We start from the raw sequence: 27,515 nt of genomic DNA on the forward strand, positions 1-27,515 counted from the left end.
CCCCCCCCCCCTTAATTTTTACATATAATGAAGTTGACCGGTAAGGTGGCTGATGAAGCTAATGAGTAACCATTCTGAGACCAGAATCCAGAGTTTTTGACTCCTAACCTCCAGGCACTTTCTGTTCCACTGTTAAAGACTTTTATAAATGAGAAGTATTCCCATGCCTTTGATTTTGTTATCTTTGAAAACTAGCCACCACCACCATTGACAGTATCTGTAATACACTCTGCCACTTTTTAGTCTTCCCTCATGTTTTACTTTCAACGCTCTGTGGTGGCATAACACTGATATTTCTAAATTTTGGTTTTAATCCTTTGAACTTGTCTGTTGTTTTTGTTAAACTTATGTTCCATTTACATACTGTCCGGTTTCTTATCCAATAGTAAGTCAGAAGAGGATGTTTGTTTCCTCCTTATTCGTTGACTTTGTCCTTAGCCAAGACTAACACCCATTTCATGAAGGCTTTTGTCTTTATCCAAGTGTTCCATTCTGCCCTAGCAGAGCGGCACAAGGTCAAGGCGCCCGTCTTTTTTTTTCTTCACATGAAATTAATAACTTGCTCCAACAGTAGTTTGTTTTAGGACATTTCCAGCCCAGATGGTGGAAAGTTCTTGGGATAATATGGCAGCCAAAGCAACACTTTGGCTTTTTAAAGTTTACTTTGTTTTGGCGATTGTGTGATGAAAATCTTCTGAAGATCATACAAGGACGTTAAAACAAGAAAGATCTGTTGGCTTAAAACATTTTTCATCTTCTAAAAACCACCACACTCAGCATGGTAGCATTTTGGTTTCTTTCAAGTACTGGCCTGTCTGGCTCTTTTCCCTGATTATTTGGCACTTAGGATAGGCCAATTAATACATTTTAAATTTTGTTTTCACAGAAATCTAAAATTGCCTTGAATTCCTTTATTTGAGCATTATAGAAAGTTACACAAGAAATGACATTAGAGATCATCTTGCCCAATGTGCTTATTTAAAAATAGGAAAACTGAGACCCAGAGGGATTATTTGTTGAAATTAACAGAATGAGTTTAATGGAGAGCTGAGAAGCAGATCCTAGGTCTCCTAATTTTGGATCAGTGACTTTTACAGCATACCACAATATGATTTAATTTTGTTTGCTCTTATTTCAGTATGTCATCAGATTTGAGTCAAGAAAAGTTTAATTTTAACATATATGACAGTCTGCTATTTTTAGTTCTTGATTAATTTAATTTTAGAGCATATTGCTTAAATATCCAAACACATAAAAGTGTACATGAACAGTCTCCTGCCTACTCTGGTCCCCCATCTCTCCAGCTGTCCCATTTGCTTCCATAAGTAACCACTGTGCTTAGTCTCTTATGTATCCTTCCTGAGGATGTTCATGCAATGTAGATGCAGTTATGAACACAGATTCTTTTTTCTCCCTGCATTCACACAAAAGCTGGGAAATCATATGTACTGTTTTGAACTTTCCTCTTTGTCCATTCGACAGTCTATCCTGGCAGCTTTTGTACACAAGCATTTAAAGAGCTTTCTCATTTTTGTTATGAGAACAGTCAAGTACCCCAAAGTTTACCCTTTCAGAGTATATCATTAGGTGGTTTTTAGCATATTCACAGAAGTTGTGAAATTGTCATGACCATCGAATTTCAGAACTTCATCACCCTGCAGAGAAACCTTGTACCCATGAGCAGCCACTCCTCATTTCTCCCTCTGTCCGGCCCATAGTAACTGCTAATCTGCTTTCTGTCTCTGTGGATTTGCCCTTTTGGGACATTTCCTACGAATGGAATCCTAGACTGTGTGGTTTTTTATGTCTGGCTGCTTTCAAAAACTTAGCACAATGAATTTAAGGTTCACCCCTGCTGTAGCAAGTCCCAGGACTTCATTCCCTTTTATTACTGAGAAGTATGCCATTGTACGTATATACCACATTTTGTTTATCCGCTCATAAGTTGGTAAACATTTGGGTTGTTTCTGTTTTTTGGCCATTGTAACTAATGCTGCTCTGAGCATTCCTGTACAAGATTTTGGGTCGACTTACGTTTTCTGTTCCCCTGGGCATGTATCTAAGTAAAATTGCTAGTCATCTGGTAATTGTGTGTTTAACTTTCCTCGGCGGCTTCATCATTTTACATTCCCATTAGCCTTGTGTGTGAGCTCGATCTAATTTTCTACATCCCTTCTCGTTCTTCTAAAAAAAATACAACATTATGATCTGTGGTAGGTCAGTATCAAATTATATGTAATCATTCCCTTCTTGTTGGATGTTAGAGTTGTTAACATTTTTTTGCTCATATCCTTTGCTCATTTTCATATTGGAGCCTCTGTTATATCTGTTTGTAGGACCCATTTTGTATTTTAGTCCTTTGTGACATGAATTTAAAGTATATGTTTTTCTAAATTTGCCTTTTGACATATTTGCTTATAGTATGCTTTTGTTTTGCCATAATAAATTTTTAAACACTATTTTTAAGAATTTGAGTTTATCTGTCTTTTACAGTTTTTAGGTCTTCTGGATGGGTTTTTATGCTCATTGTTGACCTTTTTGGCCCTTTCTCTCACTACTTGCCTTCATGCACATTTCACTGAAGCCCCATTGGCTTCTTTGGTGTTCCTTAAATATGCTAAATATCCTTAAATAAAAATGTTCCCAGCTCAGAGCCTTCGCATGTGCCGGTCCCTCTCCCTGGCAGACTCTTCCCTTGCCTCCTTACTTCTTTGAAGTCTTTGCTCAAATGTCAACTTCGTGTTGAGTATTACTGTTTAAAATTGTAACACACCTGTGATCGATTGTCAGTGGTCCCCCAAATTCATTCTCCTCCTCTTTATTAGAATTTAGCTGGGCAGAGGCTGTCCAGGTAAAGATGATGTTTCTCAAGCTCGTTTGTCAGCTAGGTCTAGATGTGGGTGTACCAGAGGAAGTGACATAAACAACTTTTGTATTACTTAAAAAGAAATGACTTGCCTTGGAGTGATTTTTCTCCCTTCTCTCTGATGGGAAATGATAACTGGAACAAACTTGGAAGTACATGCAAAGGGGGACAGAGCTTCCTTTCCAGCATGGCCTTTGTATGACTTTATTAAGTAGATCCTGCTTTATCTGATTGTTAAGTGGCAGAGAAATGAACTTTGATCTGGTTTAAAACATAGTTTTGGACTATTTTCATAGCAGTTTAGCATAACTGTTCCTTACCCTTCCACCTTAATGAGGTACTCCTTACCCAACCTTCATGCATTGTTTTCTTCATAGCACTTATAACCTTTTAATTTATTACATAGCATATTTATTTGTCTGCCCCTCTAGAATATAAGCTCCAGGAGGCCTGGCATATGGTAAGTAAGTGCTCAGTGAATATTTGGAATGAATGGTTGGAAAGGCCTTCTATAAAGCATGTTATAAGAGAATCTTCCATCTTGTCCCATAGGGTTTTTTTTTTTTTTCTTTAAGATTTAAACTTCTGATATATTTGGGATTTCTTTTAGTATAGGGTCTGAGGTATAGATTCAAGTTTTTTTTTTTTTTCAAAGATTTTATTTATTTGACAGAGAGAGACACAGCGAGAGAGGGAACACAAGCAGGGGGAGTGGGAGAGGGAGAAGCAGGCTCTCCGCAGAGCAGGGAGCCCGATGTGGGGCTCGATCCCAGGACCCTGGGATCATGACCTGAGCCGAAGGCAGACGCTTAATGACTGAGCCACCCAGGCCCCCCTCAAGTCTTTTTTCTTACAGAAGGCTGTACAGTTGTTCCAACAGTATGTATGTATCTCACTGTCTTTTAGTATCATATTGATGAAGTCCATTTTAACTTGTTTAACAATTATTTACAAATAAGAAATGCCTGCTCGTCTCCTCAGTAGATTTCTTCTGAGAGATCATTGTATTCTCCGTCATTATCAACCCTGAGTGACTGTAGTATATTTGAGCTGATTTTTATTCCTGTGCACACATAAAAAGATGCTAGATGCTCTTCTTTTTAGGCATTCTTTTTGTTTCTCTAAATCTTATATTTTTCTTGGCCATTTGCAGGAGTTGTTTGTAAGGTTCTCGATGAGTTTCTTGTTCTTCATCTGCCTGTTACCTTTGTCCAAGGTTTCATTTGTTGAGCAATAATCCTTAATTTTTATGTAATTAAGTGCATTTTTTGACTTTATGGTTTGTGCTCTCAGGCTTTTATTTAAGAAGTCATTTCATGTGCTTATGTTCCAAACTTAGCATCATATGTTTTCTTGTGTTAACTTTAGCTGTACCATTCACATCCAGGTCTTTAACCCATCTGTAGTGGGGCTTTGAGTATGTTGTTAGATACTGCTTTCTTTGTAAAAGGAGCCAGTTGTTCCTAGCACCATCCTCTGTACAGTCTCTTCTGTCCTCATTGATTCGTGGACCCATCTTTGTTGTATGTTATTTACGTCTGCACCACAGGTGTGAGCCATAGGTTTGGTTCTTGGGTGGGTTTCATTCATTTGCCTGTTTTTTTTGTGTGTGTTTGCAAATACCATGCTGTTTTTATTGCTATAGCTGCATAGCATGGCTTGATACCTGGTAGTGAAAGTCCCTCTCTTCACTCTTTATTTTCAAGGTTGACTTGGCCATGTTTACTCTTTCATAAAAAGTTTAGAGTCACTTTAGGACATTCCTGAAAACGTTCCCGACTTGACTTTAGGATTAATTTGTGTAGAATTACTATTTTCATGCTATTAAGTCATTCCATTCAGATCATCCTATGTGTCCTTTGTTTTACTGCTGATAAATGGATGCTGGTCAGAAAAATGAATAAAAGATATCCTCTCAATCAGCAGCATCGTGGGTCCTTCATGAAATTCCCTTTATGTTTGCAATGAGTATTCTTTTGTATTATGACTGGGTATTACATGACCTCAACACATTTCTTCCGTTTTGCTATTCCAAATTACATATGCTTTATATGCTGTGCTGATCAGTCTATTCAGGAAGACCCAGTGAGTCATTTCCAATAAAAATCAGAGCATTAAAAGATCCCTGTGTCTTGGGGCGCCTGGGTGACTCAGTCAGTTGAGTGTCCTACTCTTGATTTCAGCTCAGGTTATGATCTCAAGGTTGTGAGATTGAGCCCCATGTGGGGCTCCACACTGGGCGTGGAGACTGCTTAAGATTCTCCCTCTCTCTCTCAAAAAAAATACAAAAGTTACAAAAAAGAAAAAATCCCTCTGTCTCTGTGTCCATTTATTCATTGAGTGTCTGTTATGTACTAGAGTTGGGAATATAACTAACTAAAAAATGAAAGGATCCCTAGCTAGAAAAGAGACTCGTCTTGGGACACCTGGGTGGCTCCGTTGGTTAAGCGTCCAACTCTTGTTTTTGGCTCAGGTCACGATTTCAGCTCAGATCATGATCTCATGGGTCATAACTTGGAGCTCCACTTGCACGTGTGCACATGCTCTCTCTCAAATAAATAAATCTTTTTTTTTTTTTAAAGATTTTATTTATTTATTTGACAGAGAGAAAGAGAGACAGCTAGAGAGGGAACACAAGCAGGGGGAGTGGGAGAGGGAGAAGCAGGCTTCCTGCTCTGCAGGGAGCCCGATGCGGGGCTCGATCCCAGGACCCTGGAATCATGACCTGAGCCGAAGGCAGGCGCTTAACGACTGAGCCACCCAGGCGCCCCTGAAATAAATAAATCTTAAAAAAAACCAAAAGTCGTCTGCATGTAACTGCTTGCCAGTCCTGCTTTAGGGCTTAACTTAATGTCACTTTTTCAGAAGAGCTTTACAACCAGAATCCCCTAAATCCTTTCATGGTGTTCCTTACTCTTTTTCTTTATGACCCTTTTTGGTGTAATTATTTCTTGAGTTCTCTTTTCTTTACTAAACTGTAAGCTCCATAAAGGCGGGAGCCTTATCTCTTTGTTGATGGATATGTCTCTAATGTGGGGCATAATGCCTGTCTAGATATAGTAAGAATGAGTTCTTTGTAAATATTTGTTGAATGACCTACAAAGTGGAATACAGTGTAATAAACAGTTTGATAGAACTTTTATCCATAGACCTATGGAAGCACACAAGGGGGATCACTTAGTTCTGTTTAGGAATTTTGGTGAATGGATTTGTAGCTTGACACGAAAATGTCCTGTTGAATCACTATTCTTATGTGCTGTCAGCTTTCCCTGCCTCCCAGCATGAAACCCTCTACCCTTCACTCCCGTATAGCTTTACAGAATTTGGATTTGGGACATAGAATAAGATGTTAAATTATAAATTATAAACCACTGCAGTTGATTCTTTGTTATTGATGCAGTAACTGAATATATGATCAAATGTCCTGGAGGTGGTCACCTATCTAGATAGGCTCTACCCTGTAGCAAGATATTTTGTTCTTCAGGATTTGGCTTTAAGCCCTGACCCAGCTAAATGTCTAGCCAACTGACCATAGAGTATGGGCTATATGAGTAAATGATAGCTGTGATGCAAAATCTTTCAGGTGCTAGCAGTCATCATCATTATTATGAAGAATTAATGAATCATGACATGTCATGCTTGTCTTTCATTCAGTTCAAGGAGTAAGAACAAATATAAGAATTGTGTTTTATGTAGTTAATATTTACAACACTAATTATGGAAATTTCAGGAGAGAGAATTGTTCTATGATACTTTTGAAAGTGAGATTTCTGAGTAGAACTGGGATTTATTCATTACATAACAACATCAGTTGCATGGACCTCTTGTGTTTTGTATATTTTATTTTTAAAAGAGATTTCTATCGGGCACCTGGGTGGCTCAGTTGGTTGGGTGGCTGCCTTTGGCTCAGGTCATGATCCCAAGGTCCTGGAATCGAGCCCCACATTGGGCACCCTGCTCGGCAGAGAGCCTGCTTCTCCTTCTCCCTCTGCCTGCTGCTCCCCCTGCTTGTGCTCTCTCTCGGTCAAATAAATAAATAAAATCTTTCAAAAAAATTCCTTAAAAAAAGAAATAAAAGAGATTTCTATCAGCAATAAGTCCTTAAAATATCTGGTAGAATTTAAGCTTGCCCAGTTCTAGAATCAAGACATGTTTAATTTGCTTAATGAGCCTCATTTAAGTAGGTGTTAAGTGTTTTTTTGGGGGGGGGGGCTTTCCATGAGTATTTCAGTTGTGTCAAATATTTTGATATTCTTTTGGAGCTGTTACTCTTTTTGCTGTGTTGTTGAGATTTCCACTTTCCTGATCTGTTACTTTTCCCCATGATGATCATGTTAAACTTTTGCAATAACTGAAGATTTCTTGAGCCATTTATTCCTGTTTGTGCTTCCTGCTCAGCCAAAACTTTGTTTCCTTTTTATTTGATCTAAGATTTATTTCTAAAGGGGGGCTGATGATCTTGGGAGAAACTTGCTTAATAAAACAGGTATAATGTGTTCACTGTCCATATTTTGCTGAACATGCAGAGTTGGCCTGGAGGCAGCAGACACTAGAGGTAGAGGTTGTTAGGATATGCCATTGTTCTCATTGTAAAGTGATTATCACCACGAAAAGGCATTGTTTTCTTCCCTGCACTGGGACTTCTCTTCAGTTTGGCAATCTGCATATTTGGTTCTGCATTATAAATAAACAGAGATGAACATAGAGCTTTAGGGTGGATCTTCCAAGCCGAACACTGCTGGTAACTGTTTCCGTTATACATTAAGAGACTTGTCATTCAGCAGGAGATGGGAACTGGAAAATAGGAAAGTCATGGGATGCCTAACCCAAGTACAAGAGCTAATGGCTGGGAAAGGGCTTCATGTTTTTGCTTGACTTAATTTTTATGTTAAACATATTAGTATTTTTTTTTTATAACCCAGAAACATGTTGAATATTTAGGTTGAGTTTTTAAATGTATAATTTAGAAAAGAGCAATCCTCATTTCCAAGGGGATCATTATTCTGTTTGTTTCCTATTTCTCCAGAGATATTACATATGAAATCTCAGTAGAAGCTGTATCAACAATGGTGGTTTTCCTTTCTTGCCAACTCTTCCACAAGGAAGTTTTGCGACAGAGTATCAGTCACAAGTATTTGATGCGAGGTCGATGGTATGTTCCTGTTTTACATTTTTCTACTTCTTATTGTATAAATCTATATTTCTGGTCTTGTCCTCTAACCTCACTGTTGTCCCAGCTGTCCAGCCAGACATTTCCTTCTGTGATTCTGTCCGCACTCCAAACCCAACACGTAAGGAACCAGATTCTGCTTTCCGATTTAAACTGTCCATCCTCCTGCCCCTTTCATCTCCACGGCTTTTCACCTTCTCTGGTGGTTTCTTTGTAGAAGTGAAACTTTGAAGTCGTCTTTCTTCTTTTTCTGCAGCATTCTCTATGTCTAAGCACTCATCTTGGCATGCTTCTCCACTGAAATTATTTTCAGTCTTCCCCTTTTCACAGGTCCCTTCGAAACTACCACATCTCCACCCAGTCACCCTGTGTTTGGACTAGTCCAGCCGCCTCTTAGCTGACTGCTCCTGCTTTCATTTAGTCATAGATATTTAGTGTGTGTTAACCGCGTTAGGATGGGGGCCTCTGCTCTTCGGTAGCAGCTTACAAGCTCCTAATGGGGGGCTGGAAGTGGATAAAACACACACACACACACACACACACACACACGTATCTTCTATTGGCACATTCTTCACAGAACTTGAGAATGTAAAACAGTTACAAATAAAGTAGCTTTGATTAAAGTTCTCAGGGAGTGGGAGGAGCTTTGTCTTTTTCACATCCTTCTTGTTGCCTTGGTTATCTATGTGGCACCTTCTTGCTCCCTGGATTGTACCTGTGATACAGTCACAGAATCCTGTAAGGCTGTTTGGAACACATTTGAAAATCACTGGCTATAGAGAAAGAGCCTGAGCTTTGGCTCAGGAGTCTATTACAGAGTTTTCTCTAGATTGTAGGAATTGGTTTATCACTTTAATTTGTGGACACATATCCCTTTTCACTTGTGTTCTCTTCTCCTTTCATTCCATTACTTAAAAGGAAAGAATAAATATATATAGTATTTTGTATGCATGCATAAATTGAATAATTTCATGCTTAAAATGTATAGTCTTTTATATTGTTGCTTTTTAATTCTTGCTTTTCCCCACTGATTCTGTGTTACTACCTCCCTTCAAGTACCAGGTACTGAATAATACACTGAATTTATAATATGTCACCTGTTATACAGATTACCAGCAAGGTAACTGGCGCTCAGGAGTTGAAGTTATTTGACCAACAACTATGGCATAGAAACAGGAAAGCCAGAATTCAGCCTCAAGTCTGATCTCAGAGCCCACAGTCTTCACTGTTATGTGACAGTGCTACATTTCTTTGAATTGTGCTAATCCCTTTTTTATTAAAAGATTATATAGATGATATTTATCATTATACAAAATCAGGGGACTTCCATAACTATGAGTTTGATTTTCTTCTTTTTTCTTTTTGTGTAGTCTTCCGTACACCAGCAAACTTGTGAAAACCTTATTGTATAACTTTATCAGACAAGAAAAGCCGCCCCCTCCAGGAGCACAGGTACTCCCACAGCAGTCGGAGGGGGGGAGGACTGCTCTATGGACTTGCGTCAGGAGTAGCAAGTAAGTCTAACCAGATTTTGTCAGTTCTTGGATGCAGATAGAATTTGTCTAATTAGTCATAAGAAATTCTGTCCACTTGGCCACCACTGTTGGCTCTGTGGAGCTGGCTAAATGTGAAATACTGGAAGTAATTTAAAATATTTTTTCCATTTAGTGCTGTGATTGATGCAGTGAAATGTATGCAAATAATTGTTTACCTGTAAGACACCATTTTTCAAGAATAATGTTTGTAAATATGCATATCGCATGAATTTTAGCTGTACACAATAAATGCGGTTAAGCTCTTGGAAACTTTTTACTGCTTGTGCTTTGAGGAAATTATGCTATTTTAGAGGCTTTATTGGTTAGGATCTTACATGACTAATTAGGTGTAGTTTTCTTGTTACACGTTTCATTTGCTCAGCAACAAATTAGCACATTTTGAAGAGTTTTTTATTAAATTCTGAAGCACATATGTGGGTTTTATCAGATTGGAAGCAGATTGCATTCACTGCAGAAAATCCTTTCCCAGCTGACAGTAAAGCCTCGTTTCTGCTTCACGGTGTTGGACATGAGGACACGAGGAGTGGCAAGGGTTAGCCCTGGCTCTCCCTGGTGTTAGTGTGGCGGACCCGCGTCACGCGAAGTCCTAGAAACTGAACTTTTGCTTTCTTCTGACGGAGAAACAAAAAGCAGCCTGGTACTTTGGCAGTTGTAGGGTCTGCACGGGCGCTCTTACTAAGCTAGCAGTACGCGCCGTACCACGTACTGCACAGGTGGGCTATTTGAAGGAATGCTACCCGGAGCCGAGTTCCACAGTGAAATTATGGCTGTGGCGTGCTCGCCACACTCAGGGAGGAACATCAGTATGATGGGAAAATGTAGTCCAGTCCTGTTTGATAATGGACCGGGTAGTGCGTCTTGGGAACGTCTTTGGGTTAAGAGACCTCTGTTGACTTTTGGAATTGATCTGTGGGCCAGGCTTTCTAGATTTGCCTTCCCCTGATTTCTTTTAATATGATGGATTGAATACATTTGTGGTCCCTCATCGCTTTGTCTTCGGTGCTGAGCAGGCTCCCCAGAATGCCAGGCCTGCAGAGGTTCGTGCTCTGATTTCCCCTTGTTTCAGTTGAGGAGGCTGTGTCCCAGGCTTGTGCATCCGTGGCCTCTGAAGGCAGCACAGCCGTGGCTGCTTGCGTCCCATGGGAAGGCTTCATTAATCCATCAGTATTTTCTTTTTTGATCATTAAACTGGAATAAGGATATAAAGCTAAGTATTTTCCAGTATTTCAAGATGGTTGAAGATTTTTTCTTAAGGATTTTTATTTATTTGAGAGAGCGAGAGTGCATGAGCAGCGGGGAGTGGCAGGGGCAGAGGGAGAAGCAGACTCCCTGCAGAGCAAGGAGCCCGATGGGGGACTCGATCCCAGGACCCTGGGATCATGACCTGGGCCGAAGGCAGACGCTTAACCGACTGGGCCGCCCAGACGCCCCTGGTTGAAGATTTGTGGAAGGAGATAGTATAAGTTCATTAACTGCTTTCTTCCAAACAATGGCAATACTTTGCACTTTTTTTTTTAAGGACAAACATAGATTCATGCATTGTGTTTAGTTTTTCTTGGAGTCATGTGTCATCAGAAGAATGTCCATTATGGTAATGTGGTATCATCAGTACTAGGTGCCAAAGAACTTTTAAACTTTAGATCTGTCCCACCTAGTTAGCAGTGTATCAGAGGGAAGTCCCTTAATTTTCCTAGCTTCCAGTTTTTTTGTCTATTGAATGAGGTCAGGATTGCTAAGATTATTTCCATATAATTTCCAATGGTTTTATGGCTTTTTCCTTTACCATTAAAAAATTTAATATTCAGAGTCTGGGGGAGGTGGTGGTGAAAAAGATTTCATATTAGTTAAGGACATGAAAATGGACTTACGGGGGCACCTGGGTGGCTCAGTCAGTTAAGTATCTGACCATGACCAGGTCATGGTCTCAGGGTCCTAGGATCGAGCCCTGTGTGTCTCGCTCTGTGCTCAGTGGGAAGTCTGACTGTCGTCCCTCTGCCACTTTCCTGCCTTGTGCTCTCTCTTTGTCTTCAATAAGTAATTAAAAATCTTAAAAAATAAAAATAAATAAAAATAAATAAACTGGACTTAAGATTTTTAGTGAACTGTAGTCACAAGACATTTTATATAGCTTCTTACATCTTCATAAAACTATTCATATAAAGGTATAAATCATGATAAGAGTGACTTTTCATTATTTTACAGTATGCGACTCAAACGGCAGAAGAATGGTCTCTCCTAAAGCACAGCTGTGTATTATTGGGGCGGGAGGAAAAGTGGTCACGTAATGTTGAATTAAGTCACATTCTGTGAAAGTCAGTCAGGTTGACAAGGAAATTTAACTTCAGTTGTGTGATCACTTTTGAAGATCTTTTGGCTGGTAGTTAAGGAATTTTCTTACTTTAATATTGGCTTGAGAAGAAATATGATTTGGAAGCTCCTACTGAAAAAAAAAAAAAAGCCAAAGCCGAATGTAAATTATAAACTCTTTTGGATTATATTTTCATTGGGATTGCGTTTTTTTCTGGAAACTCAGAAGAAAGCATTTCTTTTCATAGCAGTATATGTGTGGTACGTGTTGCTTGAATAATTTCCTTTGAAACAGAGTGCCTTATTTTGGAAATCTTTCTAGTTTTGGATAGTGAAGTTTCGTTGGCACTGGCAGAGGAAGAAAAGCTTCCTCGTGCTAGGTGAGTAGTGAACCACACATCTGGACCCTCCCAGGCGTTAGGCAAGGCCTTCTCCAGTTTATTCTCACTTTTTCAGATATATTTCTGGTTGAATATTCTACTGTTTGTTGCCCAGACTCTAGTAAGAACTCTGTTACTCTTTACATGCCTGATGCTCTCCCCCTTTCATGTCTTTCCTTGGATTATCTCTTTCACTTAGAATCCTATTTCCTCCTCTCTGACTTCTTTCTGCCGGTCCATCCATTAAGGGCCATCTCAAGTACCACCTTCTCCATGAAGACTTCCTTTTCTCTCCTAGCCAGGTGTGCTCTTTCCCTGTGGCATACTTAACTTGGCTTTGCGTTACGATTACTGTGTACAAACCTCATTCTCCATACCTGGCCTCTACATACAATACAATGAAAACTAACATGTGGATAACACTTGAGAGTTTATAGAGCACTTTTCATGTATTTCACTTGGTTCTTGTAGCAACCTTGTCAAATATGTGGTTTCACCTTTCTATAATACGACTGATGAAGAGATGTTCCTACTTACGATTTTTCTAAGATCACCTAGGAAAGATGTGATGTTGGTTTGCACTTGAGCTCAGTTCCTTTGACTCTTCACCTTTGTTTTCTGGTCCTCTCTCATCATAACCTGAGTCCTGAGTGTGTCAGCTGGTGCTTGACTTAATGTGAGCATGTTCACTGCTGTCTCCAGCAGAGCACCTTACATCTGGACTGTCAGTAAATACTTGCTTGTATGTACTGGAATAGGAAACACTAATAACTTGTCTACACTCCAGATAGAGTGAACTCGGTTTATAATAACACATCTATCATTTACTGAATGCCTTCTGTTTTCTAGTCACTTTAGTAGCTAACTTAATACATGATTTCACCTGCTCTTTATTTTTATTTTTTAACATTTTATTGTGGCAAATTTCAAAGATGGATAAAAGTAGAGAGAGTGGTAGAATGACCACCTATCCATAACCCATCTTTAAGAATTATCAACATTGTGCTATTTTTTCCCTTATTTATCTGTCTCCTCTTAAAAAACAAAAAAAAAAACAAAAGAACTTTATTTGGAATTAAGTTCATACGTATATGAAAGTTTCAGAAATAAAAGTATTACAAGAAATTATATACCTTTTCCAGGTTGATTTATTGTTACCATTTTATCCTGTTAGTTTTGTGTCTGTATCCCTTCCCTCCTCCTCTTTCATTCTACACACACACACACACACACAATTTTTTTTTAACCATTTGAGGGTAAGTTACATGCATCATGGCCCTTTATCTCTAAATACTTGAATGTGTATTTCCTGAAAGGGGACATCTCTTACACAACCACAGCACACTTACGAACTTCAGTAAATTTAATATTCAACTACCCTTAGGAACAGTTGTTTATTTCTTTGTCAGCAAAAATAAAGAAATGGAGATTTCCTCTGCATTTTAAAATCTACTTTTTTTTTTTTTTTTTTAAAGATTTTATTTATTTATTTGAGAGAGAGAATGAGAGAGAGCACATGAGAGGGGGGAGGGGCAGAGGGAGAAGCAGACTCCCTGCCAAGCAGGGAGCCCGATGCGGGACTCGATCCCGGGACTCCAGGATCATGACCTGAGCCGAAGGCAGTCGCTTAACCAACTGAGCCACCCAGGCGCCCTAAAATCTACTTTTTAAAATATAGTATCATTTTTGTTGCACCAAAATTGCATTTTTACAATTAGGTGTTCTTGTAACTAGGCTGCTGTCAGTTTATCTATCCTAGACTAGCTGTTACACCAGGCAGCACATCCCCTGCCCCTTTCTGTTTATTATTGGTCCCATAGTATGTGGTGAGTGCTTGCATGATGTTTGAATAGAAAGTATTAAATGAATGAGGAATTATTAATATATTTTAATGACCCCTAGAAAGTTTTTTTTTTACAGTTAATGAGAATAATGAAAATTACTTGTATGGATTTTGTTCTTTTAAAAAAAAATTGTTTTCACATGCGTCAGGTGTGGTTTACGTCTTTCACTGGAAGTGGTTAGGATCAATTATACATTAATATCTTACTTTACCTGGGAGAACCTGTAATACATACCAACAAGCCTCTTCATAATTTTGCAGTACAAGAAAAAGTGGTTTCCTTCCTCTTTATAGCTTTTAAGTTTAGATATATTTCTCTAAGATGCTGGCCAAACGGAAAAAGAACCAATTGATACGTCACTTTACCGTTTAGGAAAGAGTGCTACAGTTTTTTTTTTTAAAGATTTTATTATTTATTTGTCAGAGAGAGAGACAGAACACAAGCAGGGGGAGAGGCAGGCAGAGGGAGAAGCAGGCTCCCCGCTGAGCAAGGAGCCCGACGTGGGACTCGATCCCAGGACCCTGGGATCATGACCTGAGCCGAAGGCAGCTGCTTAACCGACTGAGCCACCCAGGCATCCCGAGTGCTACAGTTTTAATCCATGTGGTATTTTGTAATGAATTGTAGAATTCCAAGATTAGGAGAAATGAGGATAAAGGTCATGTAGTGGCTTCCAAACATTAGCGATCCACTCGGCATACTTTAAAAAAAAATGCACATGCGTGTGCTTACACCTTGGAATTTCTGAGTCATTACACCTGTGCTTGGGCTGGGTCATATACATTTTCAGTAAACATTCTAGAAGATTCTGATATAGCTGGTCCATTTCAGCACCACTCACTTGGTCCAGGTCCCTCTCCAGTGCTTGGATCTATTTTGCTGTGGGCCCATCATTGCAGATAGTTGAGCCAGTACTCTTACCCACTGAGCAACATCTTGTGAGGCAACTCTGATGGTTTCAGCTGACCGTCTCCTCTTGTATTATCTTGATTTTTCTTTTTGTTGCTCTCTTCATTGTTTTCTGTTGCTGTATGAGTTTATCCCGTTTCTCCTGAAGTCTGGCCGTTACTACAGTACTCCAGCATGGAATGGATCAGAGCCCTAAACCCCCTGATTCTGGACACTGCATTTTAAAAAATTAATCTAGACTGAAATCTCACTCTTTTGGCAGATAATATTCAGTTATTAATGAATTTTTGTTAGCTTTCATCATCTCATCTTTTTTATACCTGCAGTTTTATGTCCTGTCTTCCCCCTTCAGTTTTATACATACAACGTTCAGCGTATGTCAAATATGGTTTTGTTAGGTATGGTGTCATCCATAATTTCAGCCAAAGATAAGATGTGCACTTATTTTCAGCCCTGGATCATCATTAAACAGAGGTTTGGGACTTCCTCCTTTATTCAGGATTATGTCCTTGTCACCATATTGAGACCGGATGGACGCGTTGTGATTCCTTTGTGGAAAGCAGGCTGTTTCTGTAAAATAAAGAAAATTAAGGTATCGAGGGGTTTTGTGACTTTTCTACAGAGACTAGATTTCATTTCCTGGAATCCCAGAGAGGATTAGCGGTGAGGGAAGTGTAGCCGGTTTTTCCCAGGTGGCAGATGTTAGAGTTCATGAGGATTCCCACAGTTTCCCCTGACTTGTAGGACTGACCCCCAAGGATCTTCATGAGCTCGTAGCCCCCCAGTGGCAGGAGGTGCTGGCCAGGCCTCTTGCAAGTTCACACCAGGGCCCTTGGATTACACCACAGGCACCTCTCCGCGGACTTCTCTCGCATTCCTGGAAGTCCTTGTGGATAAGGGGAGATTTCCACAGCTTGATATTGAGACTCAGATGATTTGGGATGGAGTCCCAGCTTAGTATGGATCTTAGACAAATTCTTTAACTCTCATTATCCTACTTTATAAAGCTGATAAACAAGACTATTTTCTACCAGGTTATTGTGAAGAGTAAATGAGATTTTGTATATAAAATCACTTCTAAAACTATACACCGTCTATCCTCATGTAAATAACTTTTTCTTTAACCTGCATTGACGCTCTGCTGCTGCTTGTTAAAATCAAAATAACTTAAAAGAAAATAAATTTAATTAGATGAAGTGAGTGATCAGAAAATCTCTGATAAACTTATCTAAGATAGTTTATAAATATAAGGGAATATCTTTTTGGTCTGTTCAGACTTTAAAATTTATGTAAAAAATGTTTTGAAACACCAGCGATGTTTTTGCTCTTTCTCCAACTGGCTTTTCATTTTATGTGGTGCAAAATTTGGCCAATGCCAGTCAGAAAGGAAAATTTGATTGTTAAATAGATACTGCCCACAAGGGATTTCTCCTTCCTAAATGAACTTGCCTTGACAACAATTGCTATTTCTTATTCACTAATTTAACTGAAAGGATTATATTTTCTTTTTGATAGTTTGTTTATGAAACTAGCCAAAGATTTTAATACAAAAAGACTTGATGCTGACCTAACCTGAATTGTAATAAATATTTAAAACGTTCAACTAATCAAAGATATCAGTAGTATTGGTAGTCTTAGTTATAACTTGTAAAGCAATTGATACTTAATTCTTTACTCTGTAAGCGTATCAACTCCCCTGTTAAAGATGTTCTGCAAAGCAAATGACCGAAGACCCTTACCTCTCTGATCTGTGATGTGATGGAACAGGGTGTGTGGTGGTAACAAATAGATCACCTTGCTATAACAAAATACTACAGCCTGGATGGCTTGAACAATATTTATCTGTTTCTTCAGTACCAGAGGCTGGAAAAATCTAAGAACAAGGTGCTGGCAGATTTAGCTCTTGGTGAGGGCCCTTAACCTGGCTTGCAGATGGTCAAGCTGTATTTTCACATGGAGGAGAGAGAAAGCTCTAGTGTCTCTTCCTCTTCTTATAAGGGCATTAATCCCAACATGGGGGCTCTACCCTCATGACCTCATCTAGACCTAATCACCTCCCAAAGGCCTCACCTTCTGTTACCATCACATTGTGGGGGGGCTTTGGTATATGAATTTTAGGGGGGCATTCAGTTCATAGTAGGTATTAAGTAGGTATTAAGTAGGTTATCCTGGAATTCCCCTCACTGAAATTCTGTGTGGGAGGCCACTGGTCTCTTGTGGGTTGATAGCTAAGGCATCTTTCAGTGCCAGTCATTCTTTGTTTTAAAACCATAGTCCTGCTTATGGTGTGGCCAAAGCAGGTCACTCACAGCCTGTCCCAACCTCACAAATGTGTTTGTGTGTGTGTGTGTGTGTGTGTTTAAAGGGCATTCCAGAATGTATAAGGAGCCCCTCCAAAAATAATTCTGTGATTGAAACAGATTATTTTTGGGTGCCTGGCTGTCTCAGTCAGTAGAGCATGTGACCCTTGATCTTGGGGTTGTAAATTCAAGCTCCACTTCCGGTATAGAGATTACTTAAAAATGAAATCCTAACAACAACCAGAAACAAATTGTTTTCTTTTCTGATTTTGGAAGCTACCATTTACATTGACCTTTGGAGGGACTGGCTCTAGATTTTGATAATTGGAATTACAGAAGAGGAGCAAGTGTGAGGCTGGCTGTTGGTATCAGGCTGACTTGGAACTGAATGTCAGTCTTGCAGTCTATCAGCTAGGTGTTCTTGGGCTGTTTAACCTTTTAGTGACTCAGGTTAGTCATGGTAAAATGAGGATAATGCCTTCTTTTGTAGGGCTACTGAGGCGATCAAATGAGCAAAAGTGTAGGAAAGAGCCAGGCACCTAGCACCAGGCACCTAAGATCATTACACAAAAATGGTCATGACTAGATAATGAATATTACATAGTAATATTTAAAAGATAACTTTTGTTTAAAAAATTGTTTTGGAAAAAGCCAGTGATTTTATAGTGATTTAGAAGTTTACTCAGATTTCTAATGTAAATAAATTATGAAAATATCTATTTGGTTTTTTTTTTTTTTAATTTTATTTATTTATTTGACAGAGAGAGACACAGTGAGAGAGGGAACACAAGCAGGGGGAGTGGGAGAGGGAGAAGCAGGCTTCCTGCCGAGCAGGGAGCCTGATGCAGGGCTCGATCCCAGGACCCCGGGATCATGGCTGAGCCAAAGGCAGACGCTTAACGACTGAGCCACCCAGGCGCCCCTGCTATTTGGTTTTTTAATAGAGACTTCAGATAGTCACTAAAAGAATTAGTGGTTATGTTGAATATTTAATTGTGAGAAAGAAAAACATAACATTTATTTAGTTTTTCTTTTGATGCTATCCTTCTTTGACCTTGTCTTTTCTTATATTTTCAAGCTTTTTAATGCCCCTGATGCCTAAAAAAAAAAAGAGTAAAGCAAGGAAGGGTTGACCTTGAAATTTCTTACATTTTTTTCTTTATAAGACAAAGCTGTAATGTGATTATAACTGAGTATTTAATGTTTTAAAGAGCCAACCCTAATTAAATGTGTTCTGCCAAACTGCGCTTTCCATCACAAGTACTGAGGTTTTACACAATAACTTCTGATATATGGCTTTTCCATTTGAATGAGCCATCAAAAATGTTTTTTTTTTTTTCCTTTGCTTGCGGTGGTGGGTGTCCCAGCCAAATTATAAGGCCAAAGCCGTGATTATTTGTTTAGGCAAATGCTGTAGTAGAGAAATTAATAAAGTAAAATTTGAAGATTAAAACTCCTATCTGTCCCGGTTACTTTTATTGAGAAAGTTATTGAATTCATTACGAAAGGTATGCTATGCGGTAGTTGTAATTTATTTTATGTGATGGTTATTTTTCTGTTCAGTTTTGGCTTTTCCTGGGCTGACTCACTGAGAGAAAGAAAAACTACAGTAAGAGAAAAAGTATGTGACACGCAGAAACAGGCATAGTTGTGAAAACATTTCTAATTAAAGCACTTTGAACTTTCAGAAAAAGAAAGTGCTTTATAAACAATAATTATATTCTCAGTTCATTTTTACTTGGAATGATTTGGGAGATTTTATATACCAGGTGAAAGGATGGCTTTTTCCTCCTCTATTTTCAGGGCTGAACTAATTTTGTGACTTATAAAATAGAGTTAATATCATTTTCCTGGTTCCTTGGAGAGGTTCCTTGCAGGGATACACGGAGCATTTAGATTAGTATCTGCTACCCAAAATGCCTGTATTTAGTTGTAGAGCAGTAACATAAGCTATTTCACTTTTTAAAATTTATTTATTTATTTTATTTTATTATTTTTATTTATTTATTCATGAGAGACAGAGAGAGAGAGAGAGAAGCCCGCTCCCAAGGAGCAGGGAGCCCGATGTGGGACTCGATCCCAGGACTCTGGGATCATGACCTGAGCCGAAGGCAGACGCTTAACCATCTGAGCCACCCAGGTGCCCGCTATTTCACTTTTAATTGTTCCCTGAGAAAAGTATTATTTCAGATTTTAGACTTTTCAAAAGCTGTTTACTAAATGATATTGATTGGAAGTAATATAGTGTCAAAGTAACAGTTTTGACTTCTCTTTTATCCTCATAATTTGCTGACAGCCAGTCCTCAGGCAGTTTCCAGAAATGGCTTTGAAAGTCAGTATGCCAGCCCTCTATGCTCATTTCCTCAGCAGATTGAAAGGGAAGATTGAGGCCTCTTTCATGCTACAAATAGTTGGGAAACAAATTCATTCATAGTCACCAGGAAAATTATAGAATAAAGCAGTCAATTTCAGATGAAATCCTAGGAATAAATTTCTAAGGCTTGCTATATGTGTTGTTTATTAGGCACTGATTTAATCTGTTTTTAAGACTTCTGTGACATAATTTATTGTATTGTGGAATTTTAAAATATGAAAGATTAAAAAATAAGAATATTAAAATTGTGGAATTTCAGTTTTTTGAGGAGGTAAGTCTTATTTGAAAAATGAAGCAGTTAATATGGATTTGCTTTAAAACTGTTTAATTTTATCACAGTCAAATGAGTGTAACTTTTATTAAACAGCTGTTTTAATTTACATTAATTTCAACATGGATGTTGGAGCAAATTCAAAGGCTGATCTATTTAAGGTTACTTGCTGACAGAATTTGTGAATGGTAGTAAAACGCTCATAAATTATAGTTGGTATAGTTTGTTTTTTTTTTAAGATTTTATTTATTTATTTGAGAGAGAGAATGAGATAGAGCATGAGACGGGGGAGGGTCAGAGGGAGAAGCAGACTCCCTGCTGAGCAGGGAGCCCGATGCGGGACTCGATCCCGGGACTCCAGGATCATGACCTGAGCCGAAGGCAGTCGCTTAACCAACTGAGCCACCCAGGCGCCCTATAGTTGGTATAGTTTTGAGACCACCTTTTACATGAATAAATAATGTTTTAAAGTTTAGCGTTAGGAGTTATTCAAGGACTCCCTTTTAAAATGTTTCTGAGCTTACTTTGAAATGCATTAATAAGGGGCACCTGACTGGCTCAGTCGGGTCAGCTCAGTCATGATCCTGGGGTCCTGGGATCGAGCCCCCAGTCAGGCTCTTTGCTCGGGGGAGTCTGCGTCTCCCTCTCCCTCTGCCTGCTGCTCCCCTTGGCTGTGCTCTCTGTCAAGTAAATAAATGGAATCTTAAAAGAAAAAAAGAAATGCATTAATAAAATAAGCTACATTGATGGGTGAATATAGGGATGCATAGATGGATAGGGATGTTATTACAAATGTAACAAAATGTTCATGTAAAATCTAGGTGGTGGGTATATGGGTATTCACTATATAATTCTTCCAATTTTCCTGTATGTCTGATAGTTTTCATAATAAAATGTTGGGGAAAGAATAGAATCACTAGGAGGATGAATTAGTGTTGTACATTTAAGCTTGTGCATTAACAAGCTGTATCTTCGCCCCTGAGCCTTCTAGAATTGCTAGGTAAGATTCTGAAGAATCAGGTGTAGACCAGACCCAGATTCAAACCCTTACTGTAGGTGAGCTAATTACCCTATAATCTTGTGAAAGTCTTGTATCTCTCTAAACCTTTCCCTATTCATAAAAATGAAATGATGATTCCTTGCAGAATTATAGTATCTCTTCATTTTTCTTCTCTTGTACTTGTTTATAGTCTTTGTGGGTCAGACCCTGGTCCTAGAAGGCCCACTGCATCCAGTTGGTTGAATGGTGGGGAGCAAAAGGGAGGTGCCATTCATTGTGGTGCCTGGGAGTCTCCAGACTCACTTCTGCAAGCCATAGGGGTCCTGTACTTGACAGAGGCCAGGCAAAAGAAAGGGAGGGAGAGAAGCAGCCAGCCATCCTCCCCAGCGGGATAGCGGCGGGGAGAGAAAGATGTGAGCTGGAAACCAGGCCCTGCCTTCTGCCGGTTGTGTCACTTTGATTAAATTACTCACCTTCATTGAACCCTGATTTCCTCAGTTTCAGGATGGGACTTAGAATACCTTTACCCTGTGGGCTTTTGTTACATTTGAATAACATAAATAAGACAAGTAGTGAGTAAGTGTCTGAAACATTGCCAAATGCTAAACATACCATTTACCATTTATCTTCCTCATCTTTTCTCTTCTCTCACCTGCGTCAATTTCTCTAGTTTTCTAAACACCTTACGTACTTTTGTCTTGCATGTTTCCTGTTCCCTCAGCCTTTCTGCTTAAAAATTAAGGCAGTTCCCCCCCCCCATTGCCTAGATGATTAAAAAGGATGATGAACGCATCTGGCAGCATCCTCTTTAACATCCTTAACCATAACTTTGTCCAATTGGAAGCCTTGCTGGCTCTCAGTACCATTTTGGGGGCCATTTGGTGCAAAAGCAAGCCAAGTTGAGATAATTTTGCAATTAAAAATTTCTTAAATTGCTGAATTAGATATTTTCATAGTCTGACATATTATGCTTTCACAGTCCTGATGCTATGGATTGAGGCTAAATGTGGGAACATTTTAAACTTGTCTTTTTAAAACTCTTTCTAATATTTCCTGTGCCTTTTTTCATGTTTGTCAATTCTTAACCCCCAGTTTATCTTAGAAAGTATAGAGAGACTGACAGATACCAGCTTTAAGAGAGGAGGTATAAAGTCTGAAGTATAAAGCTTTCCAGGGATGTTTCTTTTTTCTTTCTTTCTTTCTTTTTTTTTTTTAAGATTTTATTTATTTATTTGAGAGAGAGAGAATGAGAGACAGAGAGCATGAGAGGGAGGAGGGTCAGAGGGAGAAGCAGGCTCCCTGCCGAGCAGGGAGCCCGATGCGGGACTCGATCCCGGGACTCCAGGACCATGACCTGAGCCGAAGGCAGTCGCTTAACCAACTGAGCCACCCAGGCGCCCTTTCCAGGGATGTTTCTAAAAGTGAAAATAATTTTGCCTGCGTATGTATTTATATTGCTCACGAGATGGTGCTGTTTGAGTAAATAACAGTTTGTGGGTTTACCTATTGTTTACTTTGCACGATCATTTCTAGACTGTCCCCGTCTGCTCCGCTACCACAGGAGCCTTCCTACCTGAGCAGGAAGCCATTGGAACCATGGCTGTACCTGCTGGCCATCCCACCAGAAGCAGAAAGAAAAGTGGCTTCTCTATTCTTTTCCCCTTCCCGTCTCCTGCCAGTGTCTCCCATTGTCTGCTCTAATCTGAAGCTAGCCTGCAAAGGAGTTTGGAAAATAAGAGCTTGCAGGTTTTGGCCCCCTATGCTACGGATCATAGATGAGAGGGGTGGAAATGAGAGCCAACAGACAGTGAGTGGCTACTAGTGTGATCCTTATTTTACAGAGATTATTTAATTTTCCCAAAGCCACACAGCCAGTAGGTGGTGAGACAGGGCTTTAAAATTATGTGTGATTTCAAAGCCAAAGATGTTTTCATGATACCATCTATCTTTGTCCATTCCATATGCTGTATGTGTGTAAGCTAGCTATATATCCCCGTGAGTGTTTATAAAAAATCTTTAAAACATTACTGCACAAAGAGCATTAGAAGTAATGAATATTTAAACAGATAAGCTATAATTCTATCACTGTATAACAAATCAGCTGTTTCCATTTTTTCTCATTCTTTTTCAGTCCTTATCCCTCTGTATATGTATATATTTGCATATAGCAAATTAAATGTTAAAGTAGGAGACACCTAAGATGTGCAAATAATACCCAAGTTTTATTTTGTCATTAGGGTACATTATGAAAATAAAATAGCATTAGTGTATACTTGAGAAGTTTGATTCCTAACGAGGAAAGGTACAATTTAAATCCGAGCAGTAACTTTTGTTAATTTCATTCCTGACTTGGTCAAATCAGGAAGCAGGCAGATTCTTGTCATACTACAGCCAAAGTTATTTACTTCCTCCTTTTGCTGTATGATTAGTAACACATGCTTTGAGGCATCCTATTGCTTGTGTGTGTGTGTGTGTGTGTGTTTAAGGATGTCTAGGGGCTCCTGGGTGGCTCAGTGGGTTAAGCAACCAACTCTTTTTTTTTTTTTTTAATTTTTTAAAATTAACATATGTATTATTTGTTTCAGGGGTACAGGTCTGTGATTCATCAGTCTTACACAATTCACAGCGCTCACCATAGCACATACCCTCCCCAGTGTCCCATCAGCCAGCCACCCCCTCCCTCCCACCCCCCTCCACTTCAGTAACCCTCAGTTTGTTTCCTGAGATTAAGAGTCTCTTATGGTTTGGGGCGCCTGGGTGGCTCAGTCATTAAGTGTCCGCCTTCGGCTCAGGTCATGATCCCAGGGTCCTGGGATCGAGCCCCGCATCGGGCTCCCTGCTTGGCGGGAAGCCTGCTTCTCCCCCTCCCACTCCCCCTGCTTGTGTTCCCTCTCTCGCTGTGTCTCTCTCTGTCAAGTAAATAAATAAAATCTTTAAAAAAAAAAAGGGTCTCTTATGGTTTGTCTCCCTCTCTGGTTTCATCTTGTTTCATTTTTCCCTCCCTTCCCCTATGATCCTCTGTCCTGTTTCACAAATTCCTCATATCAGTGAGATCATATGATAATTGTCTTTCTTTCATTGACTTATTTCACTTAGCATAATACCCTCTAGTTCCATCCATGTCATTGCAAATGACAAGATTTTGTGGGGTTTTTTGATGGCTGCATAATATTCCATTGTATATATATACCACATCTTCTTTATCCATTCATCTGTTGATGGACATCTAGGCTCTTTCCATAGTTTGGCTATTGTGGACATTGAAGCAGCCAACTCTTGATTTCTGCTCAGGTCATGATCGCAAGGTCCTGGGATCGACCCCCACATTTGGCTCCATGCTCAGTGGGGAGTTGGCTTGAGATTCTTTCTCCCCATCTCCCTCTGCCCCACCCCCCCATGCACACATGCATGCATGCTCTCTCTCTCTCTCTCAAATAAATAAATCGTAAAAAAAAAATAAAAAGTGTCTTGGTAAGTCTCCCAGTGTTTCTGCCAGTTCTCATGTTGTTCATAAAACTCACTGGTTTATCTGGACACAGTTTCCCCTAAGCTGAGTTACAGAAAGGGCTCAAAAAGGCAGGGTATATCAGACGAATGAGCTGTTCCCTCATTTCAAGTAGAAGGGGCATGTTTAGGGGACATTGCAAAGGATTTATTCAAATATGGTATGACACTGCTAGTTTGTCTCCTACCCCGTTTTAGCTGACTACGTGGATGCCAAGAATAGGTCACATTTCTCAGAACCTTTTGCAACCATGTATGGTCTGCATTTTGGCCAAGGGAATATAAACAGAGGTGATATAGGCAAACTTGCAGGTAGAGTTCTTAAAGAGAATGTGTGTACTTATCTCTGTCCTGCTGACTTGAATGAAAATGTGGTGGCTGGAGCTGGTTTAGCCATGTTGGACCATGAGTAAACTTAGGAGTGCAGACCACAGTGGAACAACAATAGAAAAATCATGACTTTTGACCAACATGGAGCAAAATGCAAACTCTGCTGCACTTACTTTTAGACTTTTATTGAAGCCATTATTACACAGGTCTGTTACTTGTGACTTACCCTAATCCTAATTTACACTTGAGTGATAATGTATAGTGGATGAAGACAAGGCAGTAGTATAATAAATTAGCTTCTAGGATGGATTATTGGTAGGAGTTATCATCAGAACATAGTGACCAGAAAACAGTGGGGTGAGATAGAACCTTGTATTTCTCCCTCTCTGCAAAGCACTTTTTGTGCCCATTCCCCCAGCATTTTTGCTATACTCTTCATAAACTACAGTGTTTTTTTAATATTTATTTTTTTGAGGTGGGGGAGGGGCAGAGATAGAGGGAGAGAGAGAGAGCGAATCCTAAGCAGATTCCACGCCCAGCATGGAGCCCAACATGGAGCCTGAGATCACGACCTGAGCAGAAATCAAGAGTCGGGCTTAACCGACTGAGCCTCTTAGGCACCCCACAAATGACAGCATTTAAGTTCAGAGTATAAGAAAGAACAAAACAAAAATAGTTACTCAAAGAATCTTTTTTGTTGTCAAACAGATTTGAATTCTGCCAATCATAGTAATTCATGCATTGCTGAGAAAACCATTAGCTATTAACAGTGCTTTTTTAGCCTAGTTATAATAGCTGAGGCAAATGAATACACAACCTTAAGGATGTAGGAGGTTGTCAGAAGCCACTTGGCACACACTCAGGTTTTATGTTCTATCTTATAAATGAATGCACGTTTAAGTTATACTTGAGTGAGCACATCCATGTTTGTTTCATTTCTGTTAAGATGCAGTTCTATGCCAGTTCATTGACTTAATTAACTTCTTGAAATCTTTGTGTAAAATTAATAGTTCAGGAAAGAATACCATGTCTGTTTTCTGACCTTGCTTATTCCTAGCACATCATGGACCATCTCCAAGAGCTCATGCATCCCAGTTGGAGAAGTAGCACATATGTGATTGGAGCCTCATGGCATTTCTTACCACACTGGATTTTCCTTTCTGCCCTGAGTGGTGTGATACTTTGCAAAAAGTCTGAAACCTGGATTTAACCCTGCTAGTTGTGTGACCTGGGGGTGGTTGTGGAGGGTGTTAAAGCTCTACTTCCTGGTAGCTTTTGTGATCAGCAGTTTTATTTTGTTGTGTTTATGTCTCTGCTGTTCTCTTTACTCATGAAATTCCTGTCACTCATACATTGGACCTTCTCATTCTGTTCTTCGAATCTCTTTCTTTCTCTTAGAATGCTGTTTCTTTGCATTCGGGTAATAGTGGATTTATCTTTTAGTTCACTAATTTTCCTACTGTATTTGATCTTCTGTGAGATCCTTTCATTGAAGCTTTCTAATGTTTGAGTTATAACATTAGGTACATACAATAAAGTACAAAATCTTAAATGTACAACTTCATGCAGATTTAAGTGAGAGGTTGAATAAGGTGAGGCCTGATATGATGGAAGTTGTTCTGTCAAGAATCATTTAGGTGGGGTGGTGTTCGGGAAGCTAATTAGGATGGGTTGAGGGGAGCATGAGAGTCAGAGCATAGGCAGATAAATAAGGCAGCAGCTGGAAGGGGACATGGATTCTAGAGAAGTTTTTTGTTGTTGTTTTTGGCTGGGAAATGGCACAACGTGTTTGTATACTGTGATAGAAATGATTCATTTCAATTCTGCAGGTATTATTAAATGTCTCCTTTTCATAGAGGTTACATTCTATCAGGAGATGGAGAAATTGATACTCCCACAGATAGGAGAAGTGTTATTTCATTCCTTTTATAACAGGAGTGAAGGTAGAGTATGTACATGTTGATGCAGATGGGTTTGTAGATCTTAAGGTGGAAGGACAGGGGAGTTCTCTGGTTCCATGGGAGTGAGCTGAGCGTGGAGATTGGGGATTATTGGAGGTGGTAAAGAGAGAGCTGTAGGGGAGTAAATTCCCCTGTGGGGCTGGAGAAATGTAGTAGGATTGCTGGGCTGAACTTAGGGTTCACTGGAAATTTGTGGTGATGAACTTAGAGCAGTGGGAATGGTTGTGTGTTGCTCTTCAGCTATGTAGATCTGCCCTGGGACATGGAGTCGGTGGAAAGTTGGGTTTCATCAAGGTTGGTATTTTGCTAGGTGAATTTGACGGAGGAGGAGAGGAGTGGGGGAGTTGGGAAGGAGAATACAGGGGTCCAGGGGAGCGATCCTGGTGCCATCCATAGAATCTTAGCTGGGTGAGGAGGGAAGCAAGGACATGGGGGGTGTGATGGACATTGAAAAGGTGATAGACACGATAAGGTCAAAAGTTGTGTGAGTTTGGTACTAGAGGAGATGACCTGGAAAGCTGGGAGGTGGTAGCCCGGGAGTGGAATGCATGGAATCAGAGTTGTACTAGTGGTGCAGTTATTGGTAAAGAGAACGCGTGGCAGGGTACGGCCATGGGAATGGCTAATTGAGGTCGGAGAGAGGAAGTGAATAAGCAGATCAGGGCCTTAGAGGCATATTATTGAGTGGCTTGACTGAGAGTAGGTTGAAATTTTAAAAATGAGGACCGGAGTAGTGTTGAGGG

The 27,515-nt window shown here is 39.6% G+C and overlaps 1 protein-coding gene across 1 annotated transcript in view; it reads left to right on the forward strand.

Moving 5' to 3' along the window:
* Nucleotides 1–27,515, forward strand: part of DYM (dymeclin) — a 342,707-nt gene that overhangs the window by 83,959 nt on the left and 231,233 nt on the right. Inside the window, 3 exon segments of the mRNA XM_021686111.1 lie at nucleotides 7,893–8,018; nucleotides 9,407–9,509; nucleotides 9,511–9,550. Of these exon segments, the coding sequence (XP_021541786.1) occupies nucleotides 7,893–8,018; nucleotides 9,407–9,509; nucleotides 9,511–9,550 (269 nt within the window).

The sequence above is a fragment of the Neomonachus schauinslandi genome, chromosome 14 (genome assembly GCF_002201575.2).
Source record: "Neomonachus schauinslandi chromosome 14, ASM220157v2, whole genome shotgun sequence".
NCBI classification, from domain to species: domain Eukaryota; kingdom Metazoa; phylum Chordata; class Mammalia; order Carnivora; family Phocidae; genus Neomonachus; species Neomonachus schauinslandi.